General features: G+C 38.8%; 1 protein-coding gene across 3 annotated transcripts in view; it reads left to right on the top strand.

Moving 5' to 3' along the window:
* LOC306856068 (folliculin-interacting protein 1-like) overlaps positions 1-16688 on the top strand; it is a 35456-nt gene that overhangs the window by 3655 nt on the left and 15113 nt on the right. Inside the window, exons 1-8 of one of the 3 annotated variants that reach the window (XM_079395069.1) lie at positions 3131-3422; positions 8595-8724; positions 11455-11586; positions 12261-12364; positions 12442-12516; positions 13256-13347; positions 15500-15583; positions 15934-16005. In XM_079395069.1, the coding sequence (XP_079251195.1) occupies positions 3385-3422; positions 8595-8724; positions 11455-11586; positions 12261-12364; positions 12442-12516; positions 13256-13347; positions 15500-15583; positions 15934-16005 (727 nt within the window). In that variant the 5' untranslated portion in view covers positions 3131-3384. Of the gene's footprint in view, positions 1-3130; positions 3423-8594; positions 8725-11454; positions 11587-12260; positions 12365-12441; positions 12517-13255; positions 13348-15499; positions 15584-15933; positions 16006-16688 lie in introns of those variants that run through there. The other 2 variants (XM_079395068.1, XM_079395070.1) reach the window with 2 other exon arrangements.

Here is a 16688-nt window from a genome sequence, read left to right as displayed (position 1 = left end):
TGCCAAAATTGCACAATTCCGAGTTTTCTGCATCGCTGAAATTGTAAGGCTCTAGGTTTGTGTATTTGATGTGCACTCAGCCTCTTGTGACTGAAGGATTGCTGCTGTCATCAAGCGTCTGTTTCTGTGCTCATGACAGGTAGAGAGAGTTTGAGATGAGACGATAACTCGGTGAGTGATTCATGATGATGTGCTTCATTGATGTCATTCTTTTACTATGTCATGTGACTGTGGTGTTATATGTTGTGCCGGTGAGGACTCGTTGGACAGCGAGAGTTCAGGACTAGAGCTGGTTCTTGCACAGTTAGATTAGTTTTCAACACACATGGTCGCTTGTGCTGTAATGTCATGCTGTGTTCGAGTGATCGTGTTTCCAGTGAAATCTCAATGCTCTCACCCCAAGTATTTTGACTTAAACATCTTTCTTTTGTCTGTTGTTGTGTTGCGCTTTAGTGCAGACTGACGAACAGATAAATCTGCAAAATCATCCTGTGGCTGAAAGTATATTTTTGTGAAAAATTATCGTTAGTTGCATCTAGGACAACAACAACGATTATTTTGATAATCGATTAATCTAACGATTATTAAAGCAATTAATTGACTAATCGTCAATTATTTCTGAGATTAGGCTAATCGGTATGATTTGTTCTATGTACAATTAGTGAAAATACTGAGTTAGACGTATTCTAACTAATGAATAAAACAATGTAAGCATTTGAGCTTTTAAAAATATCAAACAGTTATATTGCTATTCTACAATTACAATTGTTATACAGTTACAATATATATACAATACAAATAAATAGGCCTATATATTTGGCACACAAAATGACAGACAGAGAGACATTCTCATTCACCATTTAATTAACTCATCATTCTGCCTAACGTCTCCTTTTAAGTCATATTGATATGAAATAAAATAATAGTAAATAAGACATTTTATTTTTGGATACATTTTGTTCAAGACAATAGCTGTCTTAAAACACCTTTAGTGTTATAATAATCAAAACTGTCCTGAGCTAGATTACGCTTTAATCTCACTTTAATGTAATGTTTGTTTGTTTTATTTATTTATAATAATCACACAATATTTCTTCCATATTTAAATTTTAATAATAAATCCCCTTTATTTACCAAAAAATAAAATGTCTTTAAATTTCAATAATTAAAAGACAAATTAAATTTGGGTGAAACTTGTTTACTGTTTTTCATACTTGTATTACTTGCGGAAAAACTTAAAAAAAAAAAAAAGTATAAAGAATGGCATTGATTTTTGTACATTTTGTTTGATTTTATTAATACAAATAGTGTGTTTTTTAATTAGCACGTTTTTGTGTTTTGCTTTGGTACCGAGAAGCGTGGATTTTCACTGATATCGGTATCGAATACTGAAATTGACAACACTACATCCACTTATAAAAATATTACATTTACATTTATGCATTTAGCAGACGCTTTTATCCAAAGCAACTTGCATTTCATTCAAGTTAGTTTTAACATTTTATCAGCTCTTGCTTTCCCTGGGAATATTTTATCATTAGTTTGCTCCACAGTGGATAACTGATTTATAACAGAAAATCAAGTTGTAATTCTAACTGAAAGCATCACTGACACTGTTTTTTCATATTTAATACTACTGTATATAGCCGCTTGCTTTAAATCAATCTCTTGTATGAAGTACTACATAAATAAAAGTGACGCGGCTGGAGTGCTGATTTGCAGAATATGCAAATAAATCCACATCGCTATGATCAGATGCTTTCTTAACTGCTGTTTTCTCACCGCTGTCATTTTTGTTATGTTTGTTTTGTTATTGAGAGGAAAGCGTGCAGCATATATACGGCTGCGTTTATATTCTGACTTTCATAAGCGCTGTGTGTGTCGTCTTCTCTTGAAGTTGCATCTAGGGGTGCTGAATTACAGTCTTCTGCTACAGCGCCACACTGGCCAAACCACGTTATTGCAGGCCCTTCAATTAGGTTTAAGTAGATCAAATGACTATTCGACAACAAAAATATTTGTAGACAATTTTTTTGTCGACATTTAATGTTGACCAATCGTTTCAGCCCTAGTTGCATCTTGTGAGAAGGCATGCACTGACGCACCACCAGCCAGTTGAAAACCGTTAGAAATATGTGACGATTGAAGTCGGTTGAGATGTTGAAACAAATTGCGATACAACTGGGTGTGGGGATTTATCTGAGAGGAACTGACTGTCTTCAGAAAAGTTTAGATGGCATTTTCTTTTCATCTTGTCTATGTATAATACATATTAAAGTAGTGTTTAGAACTATATGTTTACAGCGGTAACAAAGAAATTGCTGTATCGCTGCTGTACCATAAGCGCCACCTGCTGTCAGAGAGTAAATTAGCATTTTCGTTCAGTCTGTCTGCTGTTTTTGTTTCATTCAGATGTTTTATGTAATATAGTTTCACACAGCTAAGGTCAGACTTCGAAATTATACAATCAAATTTAAATCAGAAACTGCTAATGCAGAATGTATGCAGTATCTTTGTTTGGAATCGTGAGTAAAATGCAGTGGTTGCCTTTCATTTTAAATGGTAAGAGCACAGGCAAAGCCTTAGTTTGTTCATAAGAAGAGATTTAATTTGTGTTATTTATTTGATTTGTGATTTAGTTTTGTGAATTTCAAATTAGTTTTGTTATTTGACATTTCAATTTCACAAATAAATGTTGTCTGAGAAATAATAAAAGGACACCTTTTAATTTATCATTTTGTTAAAAGTCGTGAGAAAATTGTATCGTGAATCATATCGCATCGTGTGAATCGTTACATCCATACTAATGTACCAAATGTGGTGTCAGTCTTAATTTTACACTTGACTAATATTTCTTTTTCGATGGACTCGATCACAGCAGAAAATGGAGCGTGTGTGTTGTTTAGTGCTTTAGTGACGGATGCTGTGAGTTAATATGCCATAGAACAGCAGCTGCACTCCTTCACAGACCAGATACTGAGCCTGAGCTATTATTGTCCTCGCTGGACTCTCATAGGCTCTGCTTGAGTGAGCTGACAGGAATGCAGCCTGGAAACATTCCCACCGCATGCATTCAGAAACGACCCCAGCTAGCGGACAGGAAGTGCGTCACAGTCTGGATGCTTTCTTTATGTAATGTTTCAGATGTTGATCAGATCAGACGCTGACCTCCGCTCACAGGAGTCCGGAGGGGACGCGCTAGCCTCTCTATGCCCACATCACACTGTCTTCAGTTTCTAGCGGTGCATCCGCATGTCTTTGTCCGGCGCTGTCCAGCTCGGCCTGGAGGTCACCTGACAGTCTCATGTTGTTTTGTGAATTTAGTTCATTGCTATTCTTAGGAGCGCTCTGTGCTGAGGACGAGCGAGCCGCGGGCTGGGGAGGATGGGAGAGCACACGGGTACAAACGCTCTTATGCCCAGGTACCTGATGACCGCTTGCTTTCTGCTTGTCTGTGGCTTTGCAGTCATTGCGTGTGGCTGCTGTCGAAACAGCGTGATGGCGTTTGTGTTGCCTTGTGAGTGAGAGGTTTTGCTGTAGGTATTCATCCTCCTTGCTGTGAGCTGTAATGATGATCTGGTCTTATGTAGCGTCCTGCAGATTATGGTCAGCAGCTTAAGGACTCATTTTCATTCTGGAGCAGTGCATATAAGATCACTGTGAAGATAATAGTCTAGGTCTTGTCACCTATGTCACCCGTCTCCCCCTGAAAATATCAGTTTGCCTATTATAATTCTCATTACTGTCGGGAAAAAAACTTTAAAAACTAGTAATTAGTAAATACTAATTTTAAATTCAGCTTTTTTTTTTTTTAATTCCTGATGCTGATAGAGAGAGAGGGTGGCTGATGGCATATATACACACATACACACACACACACATAATATATAGGCTAAGTCATTCATGCATGTGCATGTAATAACTGAATTCTCCTGTTCGCATCCTTTTTGCATTTTTTTTACCTAAATTATTAGTAATTATTGCATAATCAAACACGTATTCAGATGATATAAATGTGTTTGCTTAACATCGACAGTATATGAGAAAGTATTATTGCACATGCCTTCCTACTAGTAGAAAGGCAAACTTTATAGCTAATACTTTATAGATCAAAACTTTTCTGCCGTCACACGAAGTGTGCGAGAGAACAGTGCTTTGCGATAAATCCTACTCTGGTTTGATGATGAATAATTTATTGGTCCCAGAAATTTAAACATCCACTAGCTCTACAATATGAGAAAAAAAAACCCATACAATTTCATACCTTTCATAGACTGTGCAAATTAACTAAGCATGGTATTATATTGTATTCACAGTGTACTGTGTGTGTAATTACTGCAAGCTAACTTATCTGAGAACATGTATAACTGGTATTATTTAAATAACTGACACAGGGTCAGTTACAGTTTTCACTTACTTTATTCTTATTTAATTATTTGAGAAAAATATGACTGTAGGATTACAGAACAATATCATGAGGCCTCTATCTAAAGTTTGAATCTGATTTTAACATGTTTATCAAATGGATTATTTTTCAGGACACAGGTTTATTTTAGTAATGTAAAATAAAAAGGTTTATTGCAACAATGTTGTGGGTGTATTATTTACATGTGTGATATTTGCTATCGGCATTGACTCATATCATCGTAGTTTAAGACTAGGATGAAAGAAAAGTGAGTTTTCTTCAGATCAGCTGTGAGGTTTATGGTTGTGATTTTGAGTTTTCTTGTTTTGAAGGGGATGGTTGTGCGTCATGTGGTCTTTGTGCACATCTTGTTTGTCTTGATTCCTGATAAAGCGGATGATGTGCTCCGTGTCTAGATAGCGAATGAGTCCAGTCATCAGGAATGTGACGAGTAAACAGCCGTGCGCTCTGGGCCTTTCTTCACCTGCCTTGACGCAGAGCACAGAAATAACTCATGCCCATGCCATTCCTGCCCTCGTTGCCTTCATCCCGCTCAAAATCCTTCACAGTTCCTGGTTAGATGAGTGGCAGCGGCCCAAACCATCGCTTCTGATGCTGAAGGAAGCTTGTTAGTTAAAGGGATAGTTCACCCAAAAATAAAAATTCTGTCATTAATTACTCAAAAGATATAAGATGGCGCCGCTGATGGCAGCTGTTGTGCGTTGCTCTCCAGTGTTTGTACTGTTTTTGTTTGTTTTTCAAATACGATCAGTTTTACCTGCTGAAAATTTGGCAGAACACACCACAAAATCTTTTACCAGATTTTGATTTTTCGGACGTTTTGCTGGACATTGTAGTTGGCGGAGCCGTAGCTCTGGTCAAACGCTACAGGAGGCTTCGTCAGCGCGGATTTAGAACGGCGTTGCCTAGCAGCCATCTGGCGAATCTCCGCTCTCTACCCAACAAAACGGACAAACTCCTTCTGCTCTCCCGGATAAACAAGGATTTTTCTAACTCTGCTGCTCTGTTTTTCACGGAAACCTGGCTAAATGGTGACATACCGGACAGCGTACTACATCTGCCTAATTACCAGCTGATCAGAGCAGATCGCGACACACAATCAATGGGGAAATTGCGCGGCGGCGGGACGCGCTTTTACATCAATGAGAGGTGGTGTACAGATGTAACTGTGTTAAAGAAGATGTGCTGTTCAGATCTAGAAACGCTCTTCTTTAACTGCAAGCCGTTCTACTCGCCGCGGGAGTTCTGCTCGTTCATTCTTGTGAGTGTCTACATTCCACCGCAAGCGCACGTGAGCACAGCTTTACAGAAACTCGCTGATCTGTTTACAGAGAGTGAGCAACAACACCCGTACTCTGTTTTAATCCTTCTCGGGGACTTTAATAAAGCAAATCTCTCCCGCGAACTGCCAAAATACAGACAGCATGTTACATGTCCCACCAGAGACAGTAATATACTGGATCACTGTTACACAACAATAAAGGACGCATATCACTCTGTCCCACGAGCAGCTTTAGGACTCTCTGATCACTGTTTGATTAATCTTATTCCGACCTGCAGGCAGAAACTTAAATCTGCAAAGCTTAAGAACTGTTAAAAGATGGACTAATGAAACAGAGTGGGACTTACAAGTCTGTTTCTCTCTCACTGATTGGACTGTTTTTGAAAATGCTGCCAACGATTTGGACGAGCTCACAGAGACCGTAACATCTTATATCAGTTTCTGTGAGGATATGTGCATTCCTAACAGGACTCACCTAATCTACAACAATGACAAACCGTGGTTCACTGCAAAACTCAGACAGCTCTGTCAGGCCAAAGAAGATGCTTACAGAAAGGGGGATAAAGTCTTGTATAAACAGGCCAAATACACACTGGAAAAGGAGATCAGAGTGGCAAAGAGGAATTATTCTGACAAGCTAAGGAAAAAATTATCTTCCAGTGATCATGCTTCAGTGTGGAAAGGAATGAAGGATATCACCAGTTACAAGACACCATCCCCCAGCGCTCTGGAGAATCAACAACTGGCAAACGACTTGAACAAGTTTTATTGTCGTTTTGAAAAATCACCCCACACCCGCCCTGAACACCTCTCCACACAACCATTAACACCTCCAGCAACCCTCCTCTCCTCCACACCTACAATTCAAATCAGCGAAGATGTGTGCCAGGTCTTCAGGAAGAACAAAAGAAGGAAAGCACCAGGCCCAGATGGTGTGTCACCAGCCTGCCTAAAAATCTGTGCTGATAAGCTGGCCCCCATCTTCACACAGATCTTCAACAGATCACTGGAGCTGTGCGAAGTTCCCTCATGCTTCAAACACTCCATCATCATCCCTGTCCCAAAGAAACCCAAAATTACTGGACTTAATGACTACAGACCTGTGGCCCTAATGTCTGTAGCCATGAAATCATTTGAAAGACTGATTTTGGCTTATCTGAAGGACATCACTGGACACCCTGCCGTTTGCCTACAGAGCAAACAGGTCTGTGGATGATGCAGTCAACATGGGACTGCACTTCATCCTGCAGCATCTGGACAGACCAGGGACTTATGTGAGGATCCTGTTTGTGGACTTCAGCTCTGCTTTTAACACCATCATCACGGAAAGCCTTCAGAATAAACTAACCCAGCTCTCCGTCCCCACCTCAGACAGCAGTTAGTAAAGCTTGGTAAATTCACATCCAGCACTCATACCATCAGCACTGGAGCTCCTCAGGGCTGCGTTCTCTCCCCACTGCTCTTCTCCCTCTACACCAACGACTGCACCTCTAAAGACCCCTCTGTCAAGCTCCTGAAGTTTGCAGACGACACCACACTGATCGGCCTCATTCAGAATGGTGACGAGTCTGCTTACAGACAGGAGGTTAAAGAGCTGGCTGTCTGGTGCAGTCTTAACAACCTGGAGCTCAACACGCTCAAAACTGTGGAGATGATCGTGGACTTCAGGAGAAACCCCCCTGCTCTCCCCCCACTCACCATCATGAACAGCACTGTGACTGCAGTGGAGTCATTCAGATTCCTGGGCACCACCATCTCCCAGGACCTGAAGTGTATTCACATAGACTCCATTGTCAGAAAGGACCAGCAGAGGTTGTACTTCCTTCGCCAGCTGAGGAAGTTCAACCTGCCACAGGAGCTGCTGAAACAGTTATACTCCGCCATCATTGAATCCATCCTCTGCACTTCAATAACTGTCTGGTTCAGCTCAGCTACCAAATCTGACCTCAGAAGACTACGGAGAGTAGTCCGGACTGCTGAGTGAATCATTGGTACAACCCTCCCCACTCTCCAAGAACTGTACTTATCCAGAGTAACCCTCAGTAACAAATCACTCTGGACCCCTCACATCCAGCACACTATCTCTTTGAACTGTTACCGTCTGGTCGACACTACAGAGTACTGAGCACCAGAACGACCAGACACAGGAACAGTTTCTTCCCCCTTCAATACAGCTCATGAACACTCAACAATAAACGTGGAATACACAACTATAATACATTATCCTTTCACCCCATACTCTTATTTTATTTTTATTTCTCATTTCTAATTTGCACATACTTGACCTGTACATACATAGTTGTCTATATTATATATTGTGTTTTTGCTGCTTTGTACATTGCCTATTTGGATTTTATTCTTTTATTACCTGTGTCCTGTCCTGTTGCTGTCTTTCTGTTGCACTGTGGCGCTTCTGTCACTACAACAAATTCCTTGTATGTGTAAACATACTTGGCCAATAAAGCTCATTCTGATTCTGATTCTGACCCTCATGTCATTCCAAACCTGTAAGACCTTCATTCATCATCGAAACACAAATTAAGATATTTTTGATAAATCCCGAGATCTATCTGACTCTCCCATAGACAGCAAGTATCCTTACATGACCAGGGCACAGAAACATAGCAAGGAGATCAGTAAAATAAAGCATGTGACATCAGGGGTTCAACCGTAATTTTACGAAGCTACGAGAATACTTTTTGTGCGCAAAGAAAACAAAAATAACGGCTTTATTCAATAAGTTGTGTTTCGATGATGAACGAAGGTCTTACAGGTTTGGAACGACATGAGGGTGAGTAGTTAATGACAGAATAAAATTTTTGGGTGAACTATCCCTTTAAGCTTCAGTGTGTTTGTGGTGCTCATGTTCGTGTCTCTGTCCCTTAGCTGGTCGTCACCGGAGCTGGAGCCCAGCCAGATCCGTCTCATCGTCTACCAGGACTGCGAGCGGCGCGGCAGGAACGTCCTCTTCGACTCAGATGCCAGAAAGAGAAGCACGGAAGATGCTCCGGTCACGGTGAGTGCTGTGAGAAGGCCTTATTTCCAGTAATAATAGCATCAGCTGACACTGAGTGTGTAAGCATTCTTTCACATTCACATGACTGAAGGCGTGTCAAACTCTCTGTCACGTCTGCTGGTTGTTTGTCATTAGCTGTCATGAGGCTGTGGGTGCAGTGCAAAAGCCGGTTCACCAAAAAAAAAAAAACCTTTTCCACACCTGCTCTTGTCATCTGACTGCAATGTGAAATGTGAATTGAGTTCTGATCTGTGTTTCTCCAATCAGTCTGGACTGAATGTGATGAGATAAAAGAAAACATGAACCTCAAAGTAATTCCGCTCATGAAGAGTGTTGATGTTGCAAAATAGATGACTGTTTCAAAATGTTTTGTGCACCAAACAGGATTTCTGCAGATCTTAATTTAGTTTTCCACAAATTAAGACCTTAAAAGGTCTTAAATCAGAGCAGAAAGTCTTAAATTCATAAAGTTTTGGCATTAAATGTAAAAATGAATCTCTTTCTCAATATTTGCCTTGTTTTCCAATATCTACAAATATCTAAACATCTTTAAATCAAGAAACATTTACTTGAGATGCAAATAGAACATACGACGTCTTGTTTTAGGAGAAATTGAACAAAATGGAGTCCATGCATAAAACAAGAACAAATATCTCAGTGGGGAATAAAACCTTGTTTTCCCTTTGGAAATTGTATGTTTAATCTCTGAAGTGTTGCTAATGTAACTCATTAAGAAAAATAATTTGTGTTCCGTTCAATTTATTCCATGCATTTTGTCTTAAGTCTTAAATTTACCTTCAGAAAACCTGTAGAAACCCTGACTAAAGCATCAAGAAATTTAAGTCAGTGTCATTACTGATTGTTCCAAAAGGTACAACATTATAAATAAATAAGCCCTGGATCATTCGTTCAGTGCCTTAACATGTGATATTTATCAGTCAGTTCAGTATGGCTTTGACCTGAAACCTGCTGAATGAAAACACACAGCATGTGTGTAAAATATTGCTGTGGTTGGGTCATGATTAAAAACCCTCTAAAACATAAGGCATGCTCTTTAAAATCTGCTGCAGGTTCATTGACGTGCACTGCAGGTTCAAGCTGCTGTTGGTGCGCAGTGCAGCCAGATGAATAATAAACAGCCTGTATAGTGTGTTCGGGTGAGGCTCTGGAGATTGCTGATGTGGAGCCGAGCTGCGGCTGCAATCACATGACGCTTTTGGCAGAGGATATTGTTTCACCAGAGAGAGAGAGAGAGAGAGAGACAGAGAGTCATTGACTGAGAGCAGAAGAGAGCGAGTAAGCAAACGGCCCTGCTCACGAGTTGTTAAGGAAGTCATATGACAGTCTCACATGCTCGAATTCCTTTGTGCTCTTCACAGAGCAGGACTAGACTCCGCATGAGCCATTAGAGACACTGAGCCTGGCACGCACAGCCAAAACACTCATTAACTCAGGCCTTTCCCTCATCTGGACGAGTGCTGGACCTCTCATGTAACACCTCACAGAGATATGAAGGGATTCGCTCTTTGTTGATTCACAACAAGTGTTGAAGCTAAATGGCATGCAAAAAAAAAGTGTTTATGTGCACACTTGGCTGTTTAGAGATTCATGTCCCTCTGTTTGCAAGTCCATGCAAACAAAACTAAAACTTTAAAATGTTCAAAGACTAGGGCTGGGCAGTATTACCAAATAAGAATACATATCTTGTTGTTTTTTGGCTGAATTGTGATATGCGGTATACATCTTTATAGTCTACTTTTTCTGTTTGGATTGAAAAAATATATATTTATGTGAGGGGAAAAAAAAATCACATCCTGCCCAATGTTGTCCAATGAAACGATGTTCATTCATATTAAAGGTTATGAAAACAAATATAGTGAATGTAACCATCATGTAGGCTAAGCTATATATTATGTGCAGAAAAGGGGTAAAATTGCATTTTAATATTGTAGCATTACAATCTAAAAACAAAAATAATGTTGTTAAAGCAAATGTTAAATTCACTTAACTAAAAAATGAAACTAAAACACACACACACAAAAACAAATATATATATATTTAAATACATGTAAAAATATATATATATATGTAAAGGGACATGATCACTTTATGATATCACATTTAGGCTTTTATTCACAAGATTTCGATTAAAAAGGTTCCATTCATGTGGATCACGTTTTCTAAGTCATTATGAACTTTTTAAAGCGTCAGTTTTGATTGCATGGACTTTGAGTGGAAGGACAGAAATCTCTGAACATATACATTTCTGTTTAAAGCTTAAATTAATGCTTGGATTGACGTGACGGTGCGACAGATTATTCATTCTTGAGTGAACTAATTCAGTAACTGCTCTGGATTCAGTGAATGAGTAATCAGACTGATTTATCTGCGTTTGAGAGTCTTTATTAATTATTCATTTAAAGAACGACTCATACTCAAGAGTCATCTGATTGTGAATCGTATTAAACTGGTCTTGCTGTTTCTTCTTGCTTGTTTATTTGCTTTGCGGTCATGTCTCATCATTCAGTTCAGACTCTCACCCTCGCACCTTTAAATTATGATCGGTGACAATTGATTCAACATTAATTGTTTAAAACAACATTCGCTTTTGTGGTCTGCTGCATTCACACTCCAGACAATCATACACCTTAAAGGTCTTGACGAGCCGGTGTGTTTCTCAGGTTTAGTGACTGCGCTGGGTTGTTGAGTTTGTCCGTGTGTTGTTTGCAGAGGGTGTGTGGAGAGGCACAGGCGAAGATGTTTGGGAAGTGTTGTCAGCTGAGGCCTACGGGTGGCAGCTCCAGTTCCCTGGACAGCAGCTCGTCCTGCGCCTCCGAGCCCAAAGAACAAAACCGCTTCCAGGTGAGTCCCGCCACAAGCCTTCGCTCTCTCTCTCTTCATGTTCTTCATATTCTGTACAGTGGTCAGTTCACAGAAATGAACCGTTTCATTAAGGGCCAACATTTGCCACCTTAAATTGAATGCAATTTTTGTGCAGTTTTCTTTTGTCTAGATTCTTACATTTTAACCAATAAATTTAATTGGAATAATGAGATGCTAAAGACCGTTACCAATCAAACAAAATCCATTTTTGCACCATTTTGCATCTATTTACAAATACAAAAATACTTTGAGATAAATGTTTTAAAATGAACAGTTTGAATATAAAAATGTTAAATATGAAATTAAAACTGCCAGTAGGTGCAAACTGCATATAAGTCACTTAATATTAACTTGATGTTTATTGAACTGCTGCATAAAATCAATACCATTTGCGATAGTAATATAATATTACGAAAAAACAGAACTCCTGTTCGTGCAATATTGCTATATATCGAATATTTCGAATCATTCAGTGAAAGCAAAGCATGCTCTCAAGATGTGCTTTTGTTTGGTTTGTGCAAACTCATCAAAGTCAGCTCTCACATCGTTAAAACAACAATTACTGTATCATTGGAGAAGATACATACACACCCCTGTGTGCTGCTCCTGCAGATTCAAACCTGTGTGCTTTGCTCTTTCTTTGGCTGTATCAGGGCTCCGCACGGTGCTCATCAGACGCTAACATGCTTGGAGAAATGATGTTTGGCTCAGTGGCCATGAGCTACAAAGGCTCAACACTGAAGATCCACCAGATAAGGTGAGAGCGTACGGATGTCAAGTTGATGGTGTGTGTGATGAGCAGTCTGTGCTGATCAGGTGTGTGTGTGTTCCCAGATCTCCTTCACAGCTGATGCTCAGTAAAGTGTTTACAGCGAGAACAGGCGGAAGCGTCTACGGCAGCCTGAATACGTAAGCCACACACATACACACACACACACACACACACACACACACACACGGTTGGGTATCGTTCGAATCTTATCAGTTTCAATTCTGATTCCGATTCTGCTTATTAATTCCGATTCTTATCGATTCCTATTTTCGTTTCCAATGTGGTTAAAAAAATGTGGTTAGATATCAAACATATTTATTCTGCCTCTCTTTTTGCTAAACATTTAATTGCTGCTGAATACCATGAACAAAAATCAGCCAGCTACATAAAAACTGGACCTGATTAAGAGCTGTCTGTGTGCAAAATAGAGCGGCACGACTCTAGATAAATTGAGACTTTTTACTTTTTTTTTTTTTTTTATAAATGGAGCTTGTAGTTGTCTCACAATTCTGAAGAAAAAATATTAGACAAGTAAACAAAATCTCATGGAATTTATGAATGGAAGGATTTAGTGACTCACCCAAGATTTACTTGTTTCTTTACTGGATGAATCAGTGTTTTTGAATGAATGATTCAAAAACAAATACATTTTTAACAGCCACTTTTCACCAGCTAAAAATAAAAGATGTGCACACAGGAATTGATAGGTGGAACTGAATTTTTTAATTTTACAACAAGTATCTGATTCCTGACCTTAAGTATCTGATTCTATAATTGGAATTGATTTTCGATTCCCAAACCCTACACACACACACATGTTCAGTGGTACATTCTCTGTGGTCCGTTGCCTCATTGCACCTCTTGATTATTTGACAGACTGCAGGACAGTTTAGAGTTCATCAATCAGGACTCCGGCGTGCTGCGGCCCGAGCAGAACACTGCCGCCAACAGCTTCCTGGGCAGCATAGGTAACACAAGATCCTCCGTGCCTCAGCTTGAACTTACTCCACATACACTTTTAACACAGTTTCAATCGCCACATTGTTCCTTTGACTACATTTGCTGTTTCAGCTGGCAACATTTGTTACACTGTTTTATGATCTCAGTCCTTTCCCAAGTTTTCTTCTGTGTCTATCCTTCTCCATTGTGCGCAAGTTTTCTATGAAATCTTCACATTGTCAGTGATTTAAACATTTTAATTATGTGTTTGTTTTATTGAGGACTCATTGAGAACATGTCCAGGTCATAGTTCTTCCTTTACATCTTGGCATTTTACTTTGCATGAAGAAACTGTTTAACCCAGACGTATTTTTATTTCAGGATTTAGGATTTTCACATCCTCTAAGAATGAATTGAGACATTGCAAAGCATTTGTATCTACTTATTTAATTTTTTTATTTTTTTTTATTATCTACTGTTTTTTTTTTTTAATTACAGTGTACACTATTTATTTATTTTAAAACATTAAACAAATTTTTCTTTTCCTTTTACATCCCGGATTTAAAAAAAAACAGCAGATAAAAATGTTTTGCAATGTCTAGATGATATATAGATATATATTTATTTTTAAGAAATGAGTTGTATTATAAAACACTATAATTTAGTATATAAATAAACTATAAATGTGAAGTTTTCTCTTCCCAAAATCAAGTTTTGTTTGATGATAGCTTATTGTTTAGCTTATTGTAGCATCTGTTTATGAATAAATACATAGAGGATTTATTTTTTTTAAATGTGAAATTAAGCTGTTTTGTCTTATTACACCAAAAGGATGTCGCTTGAGAGCTAATGGAATAGAAAATAGTAGTAAATATTTCAGTGCTACTTGATGCCTCACCACTTTCATCTGTCATTTTGATTTTTATGTTGTCATGAATAAATGCAGCAAGTGATATACAATTATGGGTAAGGATGTAACATCGCAATCCATCGCAAAACTGCCCATTATAGTGTATATCATGCATTAGAGGGTTAAAGAAAAAATAAGTGACACGATAATGTGATTAAAACTGCAGAGACTGAGTCCGAAGTGAAAAGTAAAAGCCTCATTTGTCAATTTGTCAGCCGGTCACACAGATACAACGAACTCTTGAGTTAACTTCATGCTATAATCACCATTACCACTGCAGTTTATTGTAGCTGACACTAGTTTATAGTACATATAGTAATAGTTTATAGTACAGTTCATTATAGTCCACAACATTAACTTTTTGAACAAAAAATGTGAAAAAGACAAAAACAGCACTTGTATCCTTTGGTTTACTCATGGTGCTGTCATTTATTATCCAGACAAATGTCCTGAAACATTACAGTAATGAGAGAGAAAATCTGATTAGTTGTCATGAACATAAGTTCAATATAACAAATCCTAATGGTCCTAAATATAGGCTTGATTTCTATTTATGCAGAGTGTAATTTTTGGTTTTAGGCTGAACCATGACCCGCACATGTTTTTTGAGCGTTACCCAACTGGGGTAAATGTACTGTATATTGAGTCCAGTTTTCAGAATTGTTTGTGTGCAACACCCACAGAATTGACTGAATTGAGCCTGAATATAAATTTTTCATAGATTGAGTTGTTCTGTGCGGTGTTTCCATTCATCTGTCTGTCTGCGTCATCCTGACAGCTTAAGATACACTACTGGTCAAAAGTGTGGAGTTATTACGATTTATAAATGCTTTTTAAAGTCTCTTTTGCTCACCAGGACTGCATTCATTTGATCAAAGAATATTGTAAAACGGTAATAGTGTGAAGTATTATTACTCTTTTAAGTAGCTGTTTCTATATATTGTAATGAATTAAAAAAATAAAAAGCAGAATTTTCAGCATCATTACTCCAGTCTTCAGTGTCACATCATCCTTCAGAAATCATTCTAATATGCTGATCGAGGAGTAATGATACAAAAAATGTATACACATTACTATTTTACTGTATTTAAAAAAATAAATAAAAGCAGCCATGGTGAACATAAGAGACTTCTTTCAAAAAAATGTAAAAAAATATAAATGATTCCAGACTTTTGAGCATCTCTGTGTCTCTTCCTGTACTTAACTAACAGTTGGATGTGTGTCTTTCTCTTCATTTGTTGTCCTGCGCTCCTGATCGTGGTACCGTACAGGTTTCTCTCAGCTCTGCAGCCCGCGCCGGGCGCTCTCAGAGCAAGGCCCTCTCCGTCTCATCAAGAGTGCCTCTTTCTTTTCAGGTTGGCGTGTGTGTGTGTGTGTGTGTGTGCGCACGAGAGTGTGCATGTGACACTAGTGTTTTATGCATGTGCATCTAAGGTGTTTGCTAGTGCTTTGTGACAGCATTTAAGACGTGTAACTGGTAGATCTGTTCTGGTGTGATCTCTCTAGCTTTGACAAGTCCAGGGTTTCTTTTTACCCCATCCCCCATAATGCACTGGTTTGCCCTCTCCTGCCTGCTGTGTGTGCATGTTTCTGTGCTGATGTGTAGGTAGATCACAGTGGTGATAATATGGCTGGACGGGTGGTGGGTAGAGATTAGCAATCTCTTTAAAATCGTCCCTGCATGACTTTCTCTGCTTCCTCTCAGGACACAGTAACCCCATGGACATGCCGGGCCGAGGACTGCATGATGAGAGAGACAGCGGCATCGCCCGCTCCGGTGAGTCTGTTCACACATGCAGATGTCATATAGGACACGTTTATTTTTAAACACACAGTTACTGCGCGTTATTTATTTCTAGGCAACAAGTAAGAAAATGTTATATTTAGGGCCCCATGACATCTTGGCCCGTATTCACAAAACATTTTATCTTACCACTATTTTATCTTCTCTGCCAGAGATTTATTCATAGAAATATTAGAAAATAAAACGCAATATTATGTTGCCATAGTCAAATAAAGATTTTAAAATACAGGCAAGTTGTCACTAATTAAACAAGTATATGTTCAGCTAATTGTCAGCCTCTTACATGCATGCTTCTCATAATTAGTGAATGTGCATATATTGCATATTCACTTTTTTTGGCACACAAAGTGCTGCACAACAGAGGTTTACGGTTTAAAAGTAATATATCTTTGTCATACTTTCTTAAAGTTAAACGGAACCTTTATTTTGGCAGGTTGTAGTGAAGATCTTTTAGTTTTAGTGTGTTTCTGACAATAGTTTGTCTGAAATGAATTGGTCAAATGGTGGTGAAGTGGCTCTCAGAGCAGCTCTGGAGATGTTCATGTGTCGAGCACGAGCATCACGCAAGCTTCAACATGTGTAGTAGTGCAAACGGAGACATGCACAACATTGCAGTCCCTCTGTGCTTTGGATGGTTCACCCAAAAATGAATTTAC

The sequence above is a fragment of the Barbus barbus genome (genome assembly GCF_936440315.1).
Source record: "Barbus barbus genome assembly, chromosome: 36".
Classification (NCBI taxonomy): Eukaryota; Metazoa; Chordata; class Actinopteri; order Cypriniformes; family Cyprinidae; genus Barbus; species Barbus barbus.
This window is presented reverse-complemented; position numbering and strand designations above follow the sequence as displayed.